Source organism: Pyxicephalus adspersus, chromosome 6, assembly GCF_032062135.1.
Source record: "Pyxicephalus adspersus chromosome 6, UCB_Pads_2.0, whole genome shotgun sequence".
NCBI lineage: Eukaryota > Metazoa > Chordata > Amphibia > Anura > Pyxicephalidae > Pyxicephalus > Pyxicephalus adspersus.
Genome location: NC_092863.1, coordinates 78,271,785 through 78,287,862, shown reverse-complemented (window position 1 = coordinate 78,287,862; position 16,078 = coordinate 78,271,785). Strand labels below are relative to the sequence as shown.

General features: G+C 36.7%; 1 protein-coding gene across 3 annotated transcripts in view; it reads right to left on the bottom strand.

Annotated features, from left to right (window-relative positions):
• The window catches only part of IQGAP2 (IQ motif containing GTPase activating protein 2), a 146,156-nt gene that overhangs the window by 49,986 nt on the left and 80,092 nt on the right, over nt 1–16,078 (bottom strand). For 2 of the 3 annotated variants that reach the window (XM_072416286.1, XM_072416287.1), the window contains exons 8-15: nt 15,474–15,652; nt 14,675–14,762; nt 13,236–13,399; nt 11,717–11,804; nt 7,251–7,414; nt 6,252–6,412; nt 4,233–4,357; nt 2,810–2,973 (exon numbers count right to left, since the gene is read on the bottom strand). In XM_072416286.1, the coding sequence (XP_072272387.1) occupies nt 2,810–2,973; nt 4,233–4,357; nt 6,252–6,412; nt 7,251–7,414; nt 11,717–11,804; nt 13,236–13,399; nt 14,675–14,762; nt 15,474–15,652 (1,133 nt within the window). The remainder of the gene's footprint in view (nt 1–2,809; nt 2,974–4,232; nt 4,358–6,251; nt 6,413–7,250; nt 7,415–11,716; nt 11,805–13,235; nt 13,400–14,674; nt 14,763–15,473; nt 15,653–16,078) is intronic. The other variant, XM_072416288.1, reaches the window with a different exon arrangement.

Genomic DNA, 16,078 nt, shown 5'->3' with positions numbered 1-16,078 from the left:
GAGATCAAATATCTACCCAGTTAATTCCTAATGAAGCAGGAGTTTAAATCTACTGTTGAATCAGACTGCTCTTGTGGTATCTAAAAAGCAGTTGAGGGTCCTAAAATGTAGTTTAGGAACATACTCTCCCCTGGTCCTTGATCATGCGACCACAAGATTACTCTTTGGAAGGAAGACAAAAAAATGGCTTCACATTTTGCCATAGTTCATTTTAGTGTTATCATGTGTGAGTAGAAACCTAGAAGATAGATAGTAAGAGTATCTATAAATCTTCCAATAACTTGTATGCCACCAAGATGTACAGTTTGCCAATGGTAATTGATAGCCAAAAAACAGGCTATATGCGGTCTTTGGTAGGATAAACAAATGAATAGATTTCCAACATTAGAAGTAGAAAAAGTATTTTGGCCTATTAAAGTAAGAAACTATAGGAATGCAGAGGAGAGAGAGGGGAGCCTTACAAGAAGTTTAGACAATACTCAAAGTGTTGAGACCCTTCCTGGGAGAGCAGCCTGGAACCTGTTATAAGTTTGTGTCTCCCCAAACCTGCATTTTTTTTTACCTGCAACAGTTTCTCCCTTTCCCCATGGAAATGGGAGTTTCTTTATACCCCACAATTGATGTAAAATATGGTCATAAATAGAATCAATAGCATCATAGAAAAAAATATTTACTGTGCTCAGGTTTGATGCCTCATATTATATCAAAGATTATTAAAAAGTTTATTATGTGATTATACTGTATGTTTATGCTGGGTTTATTCATCCATATGCATATCCATATTTTACATGCATTTCACTGCCAATCAATAGGTTCTACAATGTGAGTTGATGCACAACAAAAAAAGAAATGTGACTTTTTAACTACAGATGTGAACGATACTATCAGTAAAAACAGATAAGCTGCCAGCACACAGGAGAAATCTTTGTTTCAGTCTATTATTGGATCAGCATGGGGTCAGAAAAATAGAAGCCAACATTTCTTGGCTGCATAGGTCCTTTCTTCTGAGCAAAACTTCTATCTTTGTGATTTCATTGTAATGACAATACATTTATGGAAAAGCTGGGCACGTGCACATTTCAATACAAACGTTAAAATAATAGAATGCATTTCATATCTAAATACAAAACAAAACAGTTAAAAATAACAGATGTAGTTAGTGGGTGCAGTAGTTTACAATATACAGCCCTTTCTTTACTTTATTTTTACATGGTAATCATGCAACTAACATAGCACAGCCACCTAGGCAGGAGTTGACACATAACTACCTGTTCATCTGCATTGCATTGGGACTGATAAGACCAATAGTCTACATCAGGTTATATTAGGTGACAGAGATTTTGCATTTCTAGTAAAATCAACTATCTTTCTATATATGCTCAAAATGTTCTGTTAGAGCAAATCACTTGTAAGGTGTAATATATTGTATTTTGTATTTGAATTGAGTTACACATTAATCAATAGTATTCTTTTGTGTTTTACAACCAGTACATGTATAATGTGGTGCATTGTAGATACAGTTTCATAAAGTTTTTATTTCATCATTCACCCTTGGGACGTGCATTTTACTGTAACCTTTTTTCTGTAACGAGACCCCAACGTAGCTTTACTCCTCCAAGTCCTCCTCCTAATGTAAGACTGCAATGAGTCATGTACATATATTACTCTCTAAAGGAGTTGGATGATCGCCCACTACCTATCAGTGTTTAGTGTTAGCTCACAGCCTGCTATCCCACATAAACCGACAAATGTTTATATATACCTTTCAGTATCCAGTGATGCATAACTCGACCTAAACAAGCCTAGATCTCCATGCTATTTCACAGCTGGGCAAATACAAACAAAATGATTAAGCAATGAACAATCTTCAAGTGCTTTTGAGGACTGCTAAAGGGTCAGCTGTGTGCCTGGCTGGACAGTGCTGCAAAACACTGATAGCAGAACAGTGCACTTAAAAATTGATAAATGCAATTATATGGTAGATTAAAAAAATCATCAGCGTAACTAATAGTGACATTTCAGTACTGATCTTTTTTATCGTGGGCTGAAAACTGTGTACCAGCCACATTTCCTTTAATATGTAAGTCTCCAACCTCCAGATGGGCACTAGAGGAGGAGATGACTGGAGGAAAACTGCAGTACAGGATAGACAAGCGGGACACACATTGCAAGTGGGTTGCTTGTATCATCTTCCACCCAAACTAAAGGTGCGTACACACTTCCAATTTTTATCGTTCCAATCGAACGACGAACGATCGATTGGGCAAAAAATCGTTCGTAAAAAAGTAACCAACGACGCCGACGAACGAGGAAACTCGTTGGAAACGAACGACCGGACCGGCGGATCGGATTGGACGACGATCGTTGAACATCGTTCGTGTGTATGGTCGTTCGTTGATCGTCAATGTTCAGAGCATGCGTGATGAACGAACGTCCGTTCCCTTTCCTGTCGTGCACATAGTTCCTCTATCGCTTAAACGATCGTATCTATTGTGTGTACAATATCTACGAACGATCGTGTCGTTACCTCTATGTGCAGGATCGGTGCTATACGATCGTTCGTATATATCGTGCAGGAACGTTCGTCGTTCGTTTTCCGACGATAATAATTGGAAGTGTGTACGTAGCTTTAGTTGGAAGATGATAGTTTGGATCTCAGCAACAATTCATCACAAGAGAAGGCCCACTCACACTTACAAATTCAGTTGTGGTGCATTAAATCACACATTTAGGTGCACCCATTAAATACAACTGTGTAAACGGTTGCTGAAAGAATGGTGCAGAATTTAATAACAGCAAAAACTCCTACCTTGCATTTCTGGTCCTTGACCTGATGTAGCACATTGTGGTAATGCCGGGAGTTTTCTGGTATGACTTCTTGAAGCTTGGCACTTGGCGATAAGAGTGCTTGCAAAGTTTTCTCAGGAATACCTTGTTCTAGGGCTTCGTTAATTAAACCAATAGCTATAATCCCTAAAAAATAATTTCATGTTATGAATGTAAAGGTGAAAAACTTTGCTATATAATATTTATTCAACAATATTATTCAAAATTTATTCAACAAAATTATTCAATATTTATTCAACAATAACCCTATAAAAAATGAGCAGGTGTTTATTTGTTCAACAATAACCCTATAAAACTCTGAAGGACTTTATTTATTCAAAGAGCAAGTAAATGTGTTTTTTAGCCGTATTGCTGTATGTGCCTCAATTCACCCCTCTGTTTGCCTCGGTGACAATGATTTATTCTTGTCATATGGTTGTAATAAAGCCAAAATTGCATAACTTTTTAAATTGTTTTGAATACAAGAGGAGAGGGTTAGTCACAACTTCCTGTCAGGTATGCGAGTGGGAAATATCTCTGGTGGGGACATTTATTTAGTTGACAGAAAAAGGATTAGAACTTCTGACAATATTTTATTTCTGTCAGTGCCTTCCTGTCCTGGTAATAACCAAACTACCCATTTCTTATATAGGTTTCCAGGGGGAGGAATGAGGGAAAATCTCTCATGGATCACGCATCTTTGCTCCCTTTCCCAGAATTGGCTCCCCAATGTAATGTCACAGGAAATATAATGATTAAAACTACATCCTTCATTTTTGGCTGGAAATGAAGGCCTACTTTTCAACACTTTTATGTTATGCCAGGAAAAAAAGCCTTAAAACAAAAAACTATCCATCCCTTCCATCTTACTGCAATAATTGGATTGTTTTCATATTTTATATGATGACATTTGTTAATGCAATCGTTATATCTCCATCTCCAATACACTAACTTTTCATGGAAGCCATTTTCCTAGGTAAGATCTAATAAATTGTGACACTCTGGGGAAGAGGAGCAATGCCTGCACAAGACCAAAACTATCTATATGAGTTTTGTTCCTACTCACAGAGGCATGCTCCCCAAAACTACATCACCCAAAAGCCCTTTCCTTCACTGTGATAGGTAGATTTGGCAATAAGTGGTGTTCTGAATTTCAGTAGGTGGGGATGAAGACTCTGGCTGGATTTCAGTGCAGAAAAAACAATGGTGGACAGTTATCAAACCTGTTGCACATTAAACAACAAATTAAGGTAAATCTAAGGTTTTAGATTGAGTCATCAATGTCTCTCACAAGTTAAACCTGCTGACCACCCTTTAATTGTGCAGGACTGGGAAATATGAAAGAAATAGAACAATGTATTATTTATTTTTGCCCTTATAATCGCTTTACAACAATGGTAACTTACGTTCATGTTCCTCTTGGACAACACTGTTTACTGCATCTATGTAATTCTGAATTTCATTCCAACTTAAATACGTTTGTCCTTGTGCTGCAGCTTCCTTCTTCCCAGACATCAATTGGCCAACATAACTAAAAATAAGGAGAGTCACATATTGCTTAACAGGTACAACTGAGCCAAGACAAGCAATGCCCATTATATGTAATTAAAAATAAAACCTATAAAAGATGAGATTGTTATAAGCAAAATTCAATAATCTCCCACACTGTGTTCCGATCACTGAACACAAACATCATCCTAGCATGAAAACTGCAGTTCTAAATTAATTCTTAACCCATTGACTCCTCTGCGTTTCTAAATTAATTACCTTGCCAGCAAGATTCAACAGAAAGTGGCAGATATTCCCTGGCATCAAACAATAATTACATGATAAAACTGCATTAAAATATCACCTTACCATATGAAATACAGAAAAGCACCCTAACCTATAACCATTTGCTCTTTACTAACTTCTCTTAGTAGCTCCCCTTTTGCCTGCCTACGTTTGATAAACAAACAGACAGATTGCTATACAGTAGCATGTTATTTATATGCATGCATTTATATTAAAATAAAAAACTGCAATTGAATATCAATATATATCCATTTTTTATATATATTACATATTATCATATTTATATGTTGCCAACTTTTTCGGACCTACGGACCACTAAATTTACTGGCTCTGGACCGTGCATGCCCCGGGAGCTGGGTGTCACTCAAAGGGGAAGAACTTCCCCCATAGTGACATCATGATGCCAGAACCTGCCCACTCTCCTATTGCAGGTCTGAGCCTGCGATGAGAGAGTGGGCAGGTTGTGTCCAGAGACACACTCTGCCCACTTCTCTGAGCCTGCGATACATACAGGGGACATGGTCCACGGCTATGGCCGGTGCCCCCCCTCCCCCCAGCAGGGCCCTTTTTCTGACCCCGCTCGACGACGCACCGTGGACCACTGGTTGGGGACCCCTGATATTTAATACATACCCTAAGTACCCTACTGTGAAGGCTAGGAGAGGGACTTCGTAGGTGATAACAAGATCTTTCTCATACCATCTTTTTAGAGGACAACAATAAAACATTGTCTTAGTGCCCAATTCAAATAGTTTTTTAAGTTTTAAATTGAATGGAGTAAAACTTCTGGTTTTAAACAACAACCGGCTCCTGGACCAATGTTTATCAACCAGGGTTTTGTGGAACCCTAGGGTTCCTCAAGGGGCTGTTAACAAATATGTTTCATGCACAGCTTTCTCCAGTTTTCTTCAGTTGTTGAATCAACACTGATCAGATCTCCCAAATCCCAAGATTAGATAGATAGATAGATAGATAGATAGATAGATAGATAGATAGATAGATAGATAGATAAAAGGGGGCATTTTAGCTCATGTACATTAAAGTTTTATCTAGAGATGAGCTTTAAAATTATTTGGCCATCCTTAAAAATACTACTTTTACAACGTTTAGATTATTGTTTGTGCTTCTGTCTCACACAAAGCTTTCACTGTTATTTGGCACACATGTTACTGTTTTTGTTGCACCTATTATTCTGTGTTCTGTTCAGAACATTGTAAACTGAAACAACACATAATGCCAAGCAAGGAAGGATGGTTGAGCAATTTTGTTCACCTACAACTTTGCAGATAATAAAAACTTTAGTGTTGCAGTACACTGATCCTTTGCATTACTGAAAAGCTGAAAGACCAGAGCTACTCATGCTTGTTCAAGCAGCAAAGGGAGCCTAACAATTTGTCATTTACATACAGACAGAGAATATATTGTGTTAGGTAAGCACAAAAAAAACACTGAAAATGTGTATGCTCTCTTCTATAAGACTACACATACAGAACTGGTCCTTAATAGATAAAATTCAGCTTTCACATAATATAATTTTACATAATGGCTGTCCCCACAATTTTACAACTCTACTATTTATGAAAGACTAAAGAAACACGACAGTTGTAGACACTTATATAAAGGACACCAACCGTTGCATGTTTTCTTCCTCCAGATTATTGAGACCAATGGCTTGGCTGCCAAGTTGTGCATTAATGGAGTTTATGTCGCCGGTCACAAGTGCTTGATTCACCAGCGCCACAGCAGACAGCATCTCCACAGCAATAAAAAGCTCTTCTTGAGTTAGGTAGTTCTGTTGGAACAAAGGATTTGGAAATGATTGGATTATGTATTGATTGCTACAAGGATAAATAAACCATTGTACAGAATTAGGATGGATTGGGAGGTCATAAATAGACTAACCATGAGTGATTGCATATATGCATGTAAATGTAAAGAAAGTTTGAATTTATCTAACAATCACTTTAATGAAATTGGAAAATTATTATTCTTTACAGAATAAATTCTCTTTAGTATTTCAGTTTCCCTATTCTTCATCATATTTCCAGCATCTACTATGAGGGTGCCCTTTCAACCCTTGAGTTTATAGTCCAACTTTTCCTAAACACCAATAGTGCATGCATTGCAGGTAACTACATTTAGAAGAAGACAACTATTTTTAAAGAGAGTTTTCAGAGCCAGTATTGCTATTGGTGTCCTCCATAGGGAGATTTTTCCTGACTCCCTGTCCTAGACATATCAAGAAAAAAATGATAGCAAGCTCTTGTGCATACTATTGGGAAAGTGTTTAGGTTTTCTTTTGATATTTTATTTTTTGGAAACATCTTAAGTTTAGCTACAAACAGCTCTAAGTTGTTGATTATATAGCACCCCATGCAGTAAACACACATAACAGGTCTAAATATGGAAAGTGTTTTATGTAGTCACATACATTATCATCTCACATGCCTGAATACATTTCTCACTCATTTCTAAGTTGTTTTTCCCCATGATAGCAGTCCAGAAGATTCTACAGAAGCACGCTGTTATTTTTGTCTTTGGCAGTCTTCTCATCCCACCACCCACAGTACAATTACTGATCTGTCAGTTACATGATCTCATACTAAATGTGTTTGTGAGATGACTCCTACCTCAGGATTCTGCTTTTGCAGGCTGAGGAGCTCAATCTGGTACAAAGTCTCTGCGAAGGGATGAACAGCTGGCAGGTGAGCCTCGGGAAGCTGCAGAGCCGCCAGGGTTTGGGAGGAATCTCCATTTTGTATGGCAGTATTTATCTTTTCAATGGCTCCTAATGCTAGATTTCAGAACAGCAATGACAATAAAAGGAGGTTAGAGCACGGATATAAACAGAAAAAAGGGATACTTACCCAGCCAAAAATAGTTCACCCAAAAAGTGATGTTTTAGCTACTGGTGAATGGAGAAGCTGAATGCCTAAATATCCCAATAACCAGTAATAAGTAACCCAAATAAGTCCCCGGACCTTTCTTCCTTATCATATCATACTTATACATACTATGCTATAGCAATGGCAGTGTCTCTTCTGAAATGCATAATTTGTGACATGAATTTAACTTAAAAAAAAGAAAGACTGAAACCCACTCATGGTCCCTGGCAGTTCGAGCAAGTAGCTGATTTGAATTACAATCATTCAAGTGAAACATACATTTTGGGTGGACTGGTTCTTTCAAAATGATAATTAGAAGATTTTTCTTGGGTTCTTAGGCCAAGAGCTGTAAAGCTTTCTTTCCCATTAACAACCAGGAGCTCCAAACGCTTTCTGTTGGCTATGAAGACAACCGAAGATAAAGTGAGGTGGTCGGTTTGACAAAGGAATGTTTATTTTAATATTAGTTTTAAGTATACCTAAACTTTACAAAGCAATGCTTACCCCCAATATAAACTGAACAGTTTGGGTAATTGACATCAAGTTACAGGAGCCTAGATTATTATGCTAAAATTATGAAAATTAATATTAGCATTATGAGGGTCTACTTTAGCATGCTGTCAAGTTTTAAAGCAATATATAAGAAACCTATGTTTGATTCACCTATCAGCTCTTGCTCAAAACCAGAATACCACTTTATTGGGTAAATAAGACCGAAACCAAACCTATGGGGTTTTAAAAGAATGTGTATTGGCACATAACTAGTTGATTTAGGGAGCACTATGCAAGTATTCAAAAATGCTACTTGCACAGAGTTTTGTAGAATCCCATGGCTCCTACTGCTTCCACTGCACTCTTGAAATAAATACACACACATTATTTCTTATCTCTCTGGATGATGAAAGTATGCTGTAAAACTTTAGAAAGAGTGCAGTCAGTAACAGTTGCATACCTTCTTTCTTTATTACAGTTCTCAGAATAAAAATAGGATATTATGTAATCTAGGATACATTCTTATACACAATACGCATTTAACATATGGAATAACAGAATGATGTTCAACTGTATGTTAAACTCACACACATCCACTCAATACCTGGCAGCATATAATGTTAGTATGTCTATTCACATGGATGACAATGCACCAGCCCTTCAGTTCAGGATAAAGAAGAAATATCAAAGTGACAGGTAGATGCACTCATGCAGGCACACTGCACATGAATGAGACAACATAGAAGATTTGCCATTCAGTCTTTTGGGATATAAGCGCACAGTTAGCACTAAGCAGGTTAGTATAACAAACTATAAAATGAGAACCCTCTTTAATAGAAAAAAATGAATAAAAGATAACCACACATGGGATTTTAGTTATTGTAGATTACTATTATGCTGCTTATGCACATGCTGACATAGACCCATCTGGCCAAATCATTGATTAGAAGAGCTAAATGTAAAGCTTTGAGAGACTTGTCATCAAACCAACTTAAAAATGCAGGAAAAAGATCATATGAATCAAGTATTTTTAATGCCCGCTTGCAGTGTTTTTTCTTTTATAAATGATTTGCTGAATATGTGTCTACTCTGGAAGAGTCAATTTCCTAGCAGAGCCCATTTCTCTTCTGAGAGCATCTAAATACTGTCCGTGCTGACCCAGAATCTTTGCTATTCCATTCACTTTCCAGTATAACCTTTTATGAATCTGTTACAGGAAAATCAAATAATAGGACTATACAATCCATTCAGGTAAAAACTCTGAGCCTACAGACATCACATCCAAGATAGTGGAACCCTTAGGTTCCAGTCTTAGGCCTTTTTATTGTCTATACAATGTATTTTGCATTTGTAAATAATATTCATAAAAGTGTCACGGTCTTATTGTAGGAAGTTTGTTGAAACTACTAGTCCAGTCACAGTATTGCTAACATTTATTTTTTCACCCATATCAGTCTTGCTTAGTGTGTGTAAATGCCTACCAATTGCAACAATGGGTTTAGGTTGAGGTTTAGGTACGCAATTGGTAAATTTTCTTATCTATAGGTAAATTCATAAAACTAACTGTCATAAAACAACTAACACGTCCTGAATGATTATTACCCCAATCCCATGTGTGGGTACCTTTACAGCTACCTAAATATTTTGGGTTTTTTAAAAACAAAACAAAAAAAAAAAAAACTACTAGGAAAGTTACACTGGGGATGATGCATGTTGCACATGAAACAATCATGGGATGGTGGTCACACTATGAGGTTCTCAACTGACTGTGATGTGTACAAAATTCACAATTCCATTAATGTAATAAATATACAAAAGATTCAACAGTGACAAGCATTTGCTGTTCAAAATAGTTATATATTACAAATATAATCTGTTCCTACAGGCTGATGAAAACATGATTATTGGCCCCGTATTACAATATTTGCCCCCATTTGAAACCTCTTGTACATTATGGTGAACTGTGAAAATGACACTTGTATAAATACAGGCAATATTGGGCTCCTTTCAACCTAACAGTCCAGTAGAATATTAATATTAAATATGATAACATAATTGCAATTAGGTTAATATAACACCGATCAAGTTAAACATTCTTTTTAATTCTCCACTACACATATATTAAATTACCGGTTTGTTGTCTCATAAAATCAGACAAACTTATTGGATGGAAACTGTATATTACATTCACAAACATGCTGACAAAATCCCCATATAAAAAGGTGTTTAGAAAGGCTGAAAGCCCTTTCATTATTATGCTGTACAAAAAGTCATCTTGGTGTTTTTAAAAATAAATTTCACATCTTAAATTGGACTATGTTGTTTTACACAATTATTTAAGCAATATACAGTATTTGAATTAAATACATGTATAGAACTCAAGAATTACAATTCTGGGCAAGGAGAGTATATGGTATGCAGAGGGATGAAATGTGCCCAGACCAGGACTTTGAAGTGGAAGACCCTTGGATTACAAGGGGGTCTTCATATTGGTCTACATATAGGCCTCAACCCCTGGATTCTTTAAGGTCACTGATCTTCCTAATGGAGTATCTAGCATCCACCATGACACTTTGCATTTTCACTCTTACAGATGTTGTCTGTGAATCATAATTTAAATAACCACAACAGGAAGAATAAAATGCCTGTGAAATGTCTGCACAAAGAGGATCAGGGTGGTTTATCTTTACTAATCTAAAAAAGATAAACTATATGGATAAAAGGTTGTAGATTATATCACTTATATATGAGCTTGTTTCAGCTATTTCTAGTTCATCGATTAATACAGAGCTCCCCAACCCTTAATAACAACCTTAACACTTTCCAGTATTTTGGAAAGGGTGTCTCCAAAGTGTTGTAGTGTTTGTACGAATTTGTACTGATATTGGAGAAGAAAACACAGCCTGTAATCAGTCTTTCAAGTTATCCTAAAGGTTTTCAGTCATTTTGAGGTTTGTGCAGATACTCTACAGCAAACTTTTCTTTATGGAGCAGATTTTGTGAACAGGTTTGCTGGACAGGGCTGGGAGTCCAAAATTATTCAAGATGCATTTTAAGCAGTAAATTTAACTGTATTCCTACTGGAAATACATGAACTTGATATGTTTGGAGGATGACCACATACTTTTGGACATAGTGTACATAGAGACCTGCTAGGTGATCATTTGGGTGGGCTAAATCTTCAAAACTAGAACTTTCTGGACAGAAAAACACGAGTTCAGACATTTGCTAAAACCTAGGAGATTTTGCATATATATATTTGTGAATAATACAGAATTCTTTCTCAAGTTTGACAAAACGTGATTGAAGTTTTTGCAGCCAGCTGAGTTTGCTGTTATCTTCAGACACCTATGATTAGTTTCTGATTTCATGGAGTGATCTAATAGGAAGGGTATGAAAGGAGCAGCAATATTGCAGGTGTGGCTGAGTGCCGTGCAATCTGTGAAGCAGTTTCAGCAGTCATGTTTACCAGCTGCTGAAAATGCTGTACACAATGAAACAAAGAAATGTTAACTACCTGATACAAAAAGAATACTTCCAATACTGCACAGAGTGGTGATTGGAGCAATTGAAACACTGAGAAGGACAGTAACAGAAACAACATTTATTCATCAAATTGGTGCTGTATGAATCAACAAATCTATTATTTCTGCATGCACTGATTAATGAGGATTAACACTGTAGGTGTAGGACAGACATTCATTTCTGGGTTTACTCACTAAGTACATGAGCCTCAGCCTCCTTATTGGCAACACTAACTTCTTTCTGTATCTCGCTTTTGTCAAGGGAACTGGGGGCACCTGCTTTCTAGGGATCAGGAGAAGAGAAACGTGCCAGTGGCAGACTTCTGTGAACAGAACACAGTCTTGAGGTTTGGTCAAGGAAATCTTAGAATATCCAAGCAAATTTCTGGCTTTAGTTCGACTAAACTGCATGCTTGTTTAAAGTACAGAATCCATTAAACGGACAGGTAAGTGGCATTTGCATAAACAGACAAGCAGGAGGTGCTCAAAATCTTGTTTTAGATTTTCGTTGATTATACACATGTGCCGGAGTACAAAGTACAAAGGCACTCAATCATACTTCTGGTTCCCAGTAACACTAAAGTCTTATGATTTTTCTCCCAATTCACCAAATGGGATGAGCGCTACCTAAATAATAATACATTTTATTTCATTTTTCTGATGGTGAAGTTTTCTAAATCAAACATTACCAATAAAAAAAATGCAGAAATAATTTATTATTACACAAAGTATATAGTCCTAGTCTGGATTCCATTAAATAATCTCCAGCATCATTATTGGCTTTGCATCTACCATGCAGAGCAGTCTTGAATTCTCTTTTGAATTCTCAGTATTTCGGTCCACAGGCACAACAAATGCCTTAGGAATGACAACATAGTATTAATTTCCCCACTCCCATGTGATAGTATTTGGATATGCAAAAGCCTAAATGGTATAATGGGAGCAGGAAGAAAAGGTCACATGAGTCCTCATACTTTAAAGTACCAGGTATTTTCAATCGGATGAATGGAGAAATGGGCACGTAGATGAGTATTAATTTAAACATGTGTGTTTGAGTAGAGCTTCAGTTGAGTGTAAAAGGGAGCATATGACATGTGCGCTCATTACACAAGCCTTTATGCTAATACAACGGTGGGGAGATTCCCCAAGCTCATCTCTATCACAACAGCAAAAGTCTGAGCTCAGTTTCTTAAATATTGTTATCAAAAGACCAATTTAATCCTTCACACATTCCTATTGAAAACTGGTCGAGGGCATATAATACAGAATACAGGATCATATACATTAATTTTGTAAAATCCCCATTGAAATACATAATTTTGTCTGAGTTCAGCAAGACCTTCCTAGTGATATTGGAATTCAGTAAGAAACATCAGTAGTTTTTCCTTGGCACACCAAGGGAAATCCGATTACTGGGATCCTGGACAGTACTCTGTCAACAGATTGGGCTAAACCCAAATCTGACAAATGTGTACCTGTGTGTATGTGACCTTTTGCAGGTAGTAAGTAGCCATGTCATCTCCAGGTTAGCTTTGCAAGCTGCTGTCATTCATAAACCTATATACCATCACACTACTAGTATAACAGGCAGGTTACTTTAGTATCCAGCAGCACACCGCATAACTGGGTTAATAGCAGAAAATGTAAAACCATGCAAACAGTTAGAAAACATCATGAAGCGATGAGCTGTGATATTCTGCTGCGTCTCTATTACCTGCGTTTTCTGGTCTTTAGCGTTACTCAACTGAGTCAGGTACCAGGGAGAATTTTGTGGTTGAACGTCAAATATACTGAGAATAGGAAGCATCAGAGCCTGTAATAATCCGGCTTCATCGTTCCTGTCAATGGCCTCATTTACATGGACTAAGGCTACATTGGCTGAAAGGAAAGACATTCTTAACAAGTTGAAAACTGCAATTATGTTGATAAAATACCCCACAACTTTTTTTCTTTTCTTTTTGGCATGTTTTCTTGAATTGCCAACATTCTTTGATATTAAAAGCAGTTTAACTTTCATTGAAAAGTGGAAAAAAACAACTATAAGTGAATTACAGGGGCAGAACATCTCTCAAACCATGAAAAGACCAAAGGGGCTTCTAAAAGAGGTTTTCCTATGGTTGACAGAAGAAACAGACCTACGGAGTCAGTTTCCACTGATATCTTGATAGCTTTACATACTGAACATTTACTTTCAGCACTGGGCACAGCTGGCTATACATTTATATCTATTATTATGTTAAAAAAAGGTGTATTTAACTCTTTGCTAACAATCAACTTAATTTTACACTTCGGGTATATAGACCATATCACTATCCTTACCCCTAAAGGATATGTATATGTAAAACAACAAAATTTTTCTAATTTGGTCTATTTTTTTTCACAGTAATATATTTGTTGTTTTTTATATCAATAGGTACAAAATCTTTGAAGCCTCTAGCGCTATTTTTCTACACTATATGTTAGAACCCAAATTGGTTTAGGAATGTGTTTAGGTCACAAATTGATTTTATAATCAATGCAATCCTTGGATCAGTCGTGAGATTATCACTGAAAGCACAGATACACTCAAAAATATTTGTTCAGTCTTATTTATAAATCTTGTTTTTTCACTTTTCTGCTTTTTTAGGTAAACATTGGGAATCTTGTATAGAACCAAAGGAGTATACCAGTTCTGGGTACATTATACCAGTTCAGTAATCATTTGTTTTGGGTCTTCCGATGAAAAGTTTAGGAAACTTTGCTCTAGGACAGTGGCTCCATTTGTAAGGGTTCAGGGTACATTTTTTTTTACAGGGTACATTTTTTAATACAGTTTTGCATTTTCCATTTTTTCAATGAAAGTGAATGATCCCCTAAATAATATTCTGTATGTATCACAGTCCAGGAAGCAAAATGCATCACATTGCTTGTGTCTTATAGAGGGCTCAAACCGTAAAAGACAATCTTTTTGTTTTAGCTTGAAGCAAGATTATAAAGCAGACTAGCAAGCAGCAGGAAGATTCATTTCAATTGCTGTAGGTTAAATAAAAGCACCGGCATAGCAATAACATATCCATGCAACAATACATTATTATAGCGCCAACACACAGTTTAACCTTTCAATCACTGCAGTCACTCGGGGGAGAATACACCTCTTCAGTGTGAAGTACTTACTGTTAACCTTATTAATGTGACCTTGTATCTCTGCCTGTGTTAGCAGCTCTTCATAAACATCTCTTTCCTCCTCAGAAATAGTGCTGTTCTGTAAAAAGCAGGATAAAACCAATTAACAATAATCACCAGAAAAGGCCAAATGGTTAATGTAATGTGATGTGTGTATCAGTTTATCAAGCAACATTGAGGAACCCCTTTACACGCTCTAGTGAAGACAATCACAGTTGATTGGGTGACAATCATACATAATGTGCACATAGCCTAACGCTTTTGTTCTTTGTTTTCTAAATCTTGTCCAAATTTGTCACTGACCTACCCTGCGATCTTGTCACTTTCTTACCCTCGAAACCTGTCAGCGCACTACTTTTCATTATACTGGCTGCCTTTCATTATACTGGCTGCCTTCAAAAACAGATGCACATGCACAAAACACATGCTCAGAATCTAAAGCCAGCACTGCTGGGAATTGTAGTTTTGTCATTAGCAATCCTTCTATATAATGTCTTACTGTTTTTGAAAAATACTCAGCTTTTGCATTTTACATTTTGAGAATGGTGAAATATCCCACAAATTGTGGGGTTTAAAATTAAGCTGCGTACACACGTCAGATTTTTATCGACAACGACCAAAATTTTGCAATTTTTTACCAACGACAAAAATTGCACGTGTGTACCCGGCTTTAGTTCTATACATGTGCACTGAAGTCTCAGAACTGATCATGATCTCTGACTTGTGTTTGGCAGCAGGCTCACATACAATCAGATATTTGCTGTAGATGCACAATTTTCTAATTATTTACCTTCAATTTAGCATTCTCCTCTTTTATTTTCTTAGCTTGAAAAAGCTCGTCATGGTACTGCTGGTCAAATCCCTCCTCCACATTTAACAGCAATGCATTAGGATTCCTAAGGGTCACCATTGTCTGACTGGCAACTCCCTTGTCCAGTGCTTCATTAATTGCAATTACAGCTGCATGCACTAAAAACAATCAAAAAGTAAACAATTAAGCAAATAAAAATAGGCTATTTTTTATTTATAAGAGGAATGTGTGTGTGTGTGTTCTTTCCTCATTATTGACCTGGTAATGATACTTTTTAAACAAATAAGGCCCTTGCCCTTGGAATGTTTTTTTGTACATTAAAACACAATGGTAAAACATAAATTGCATTTGTATAGTAAAAAAGAATAAAAGTAAAACAAAGTATAGTAAAACATCAGTTTAAAAACTAGCAACGTTTAGAAGAGAGTTCATGAACGTGCCTCAAGGAAATGTTTTGGTGTATATTAACCCATTGGAATGCATGGGGATTTCAAACATGGGCTTTAAAAGACTCAGGTTAAACGCTGGGGAAAACGTCTGTAGACCAGGGGTCAGCAAACTTTTTTGGCTACTAGGCCATTTCA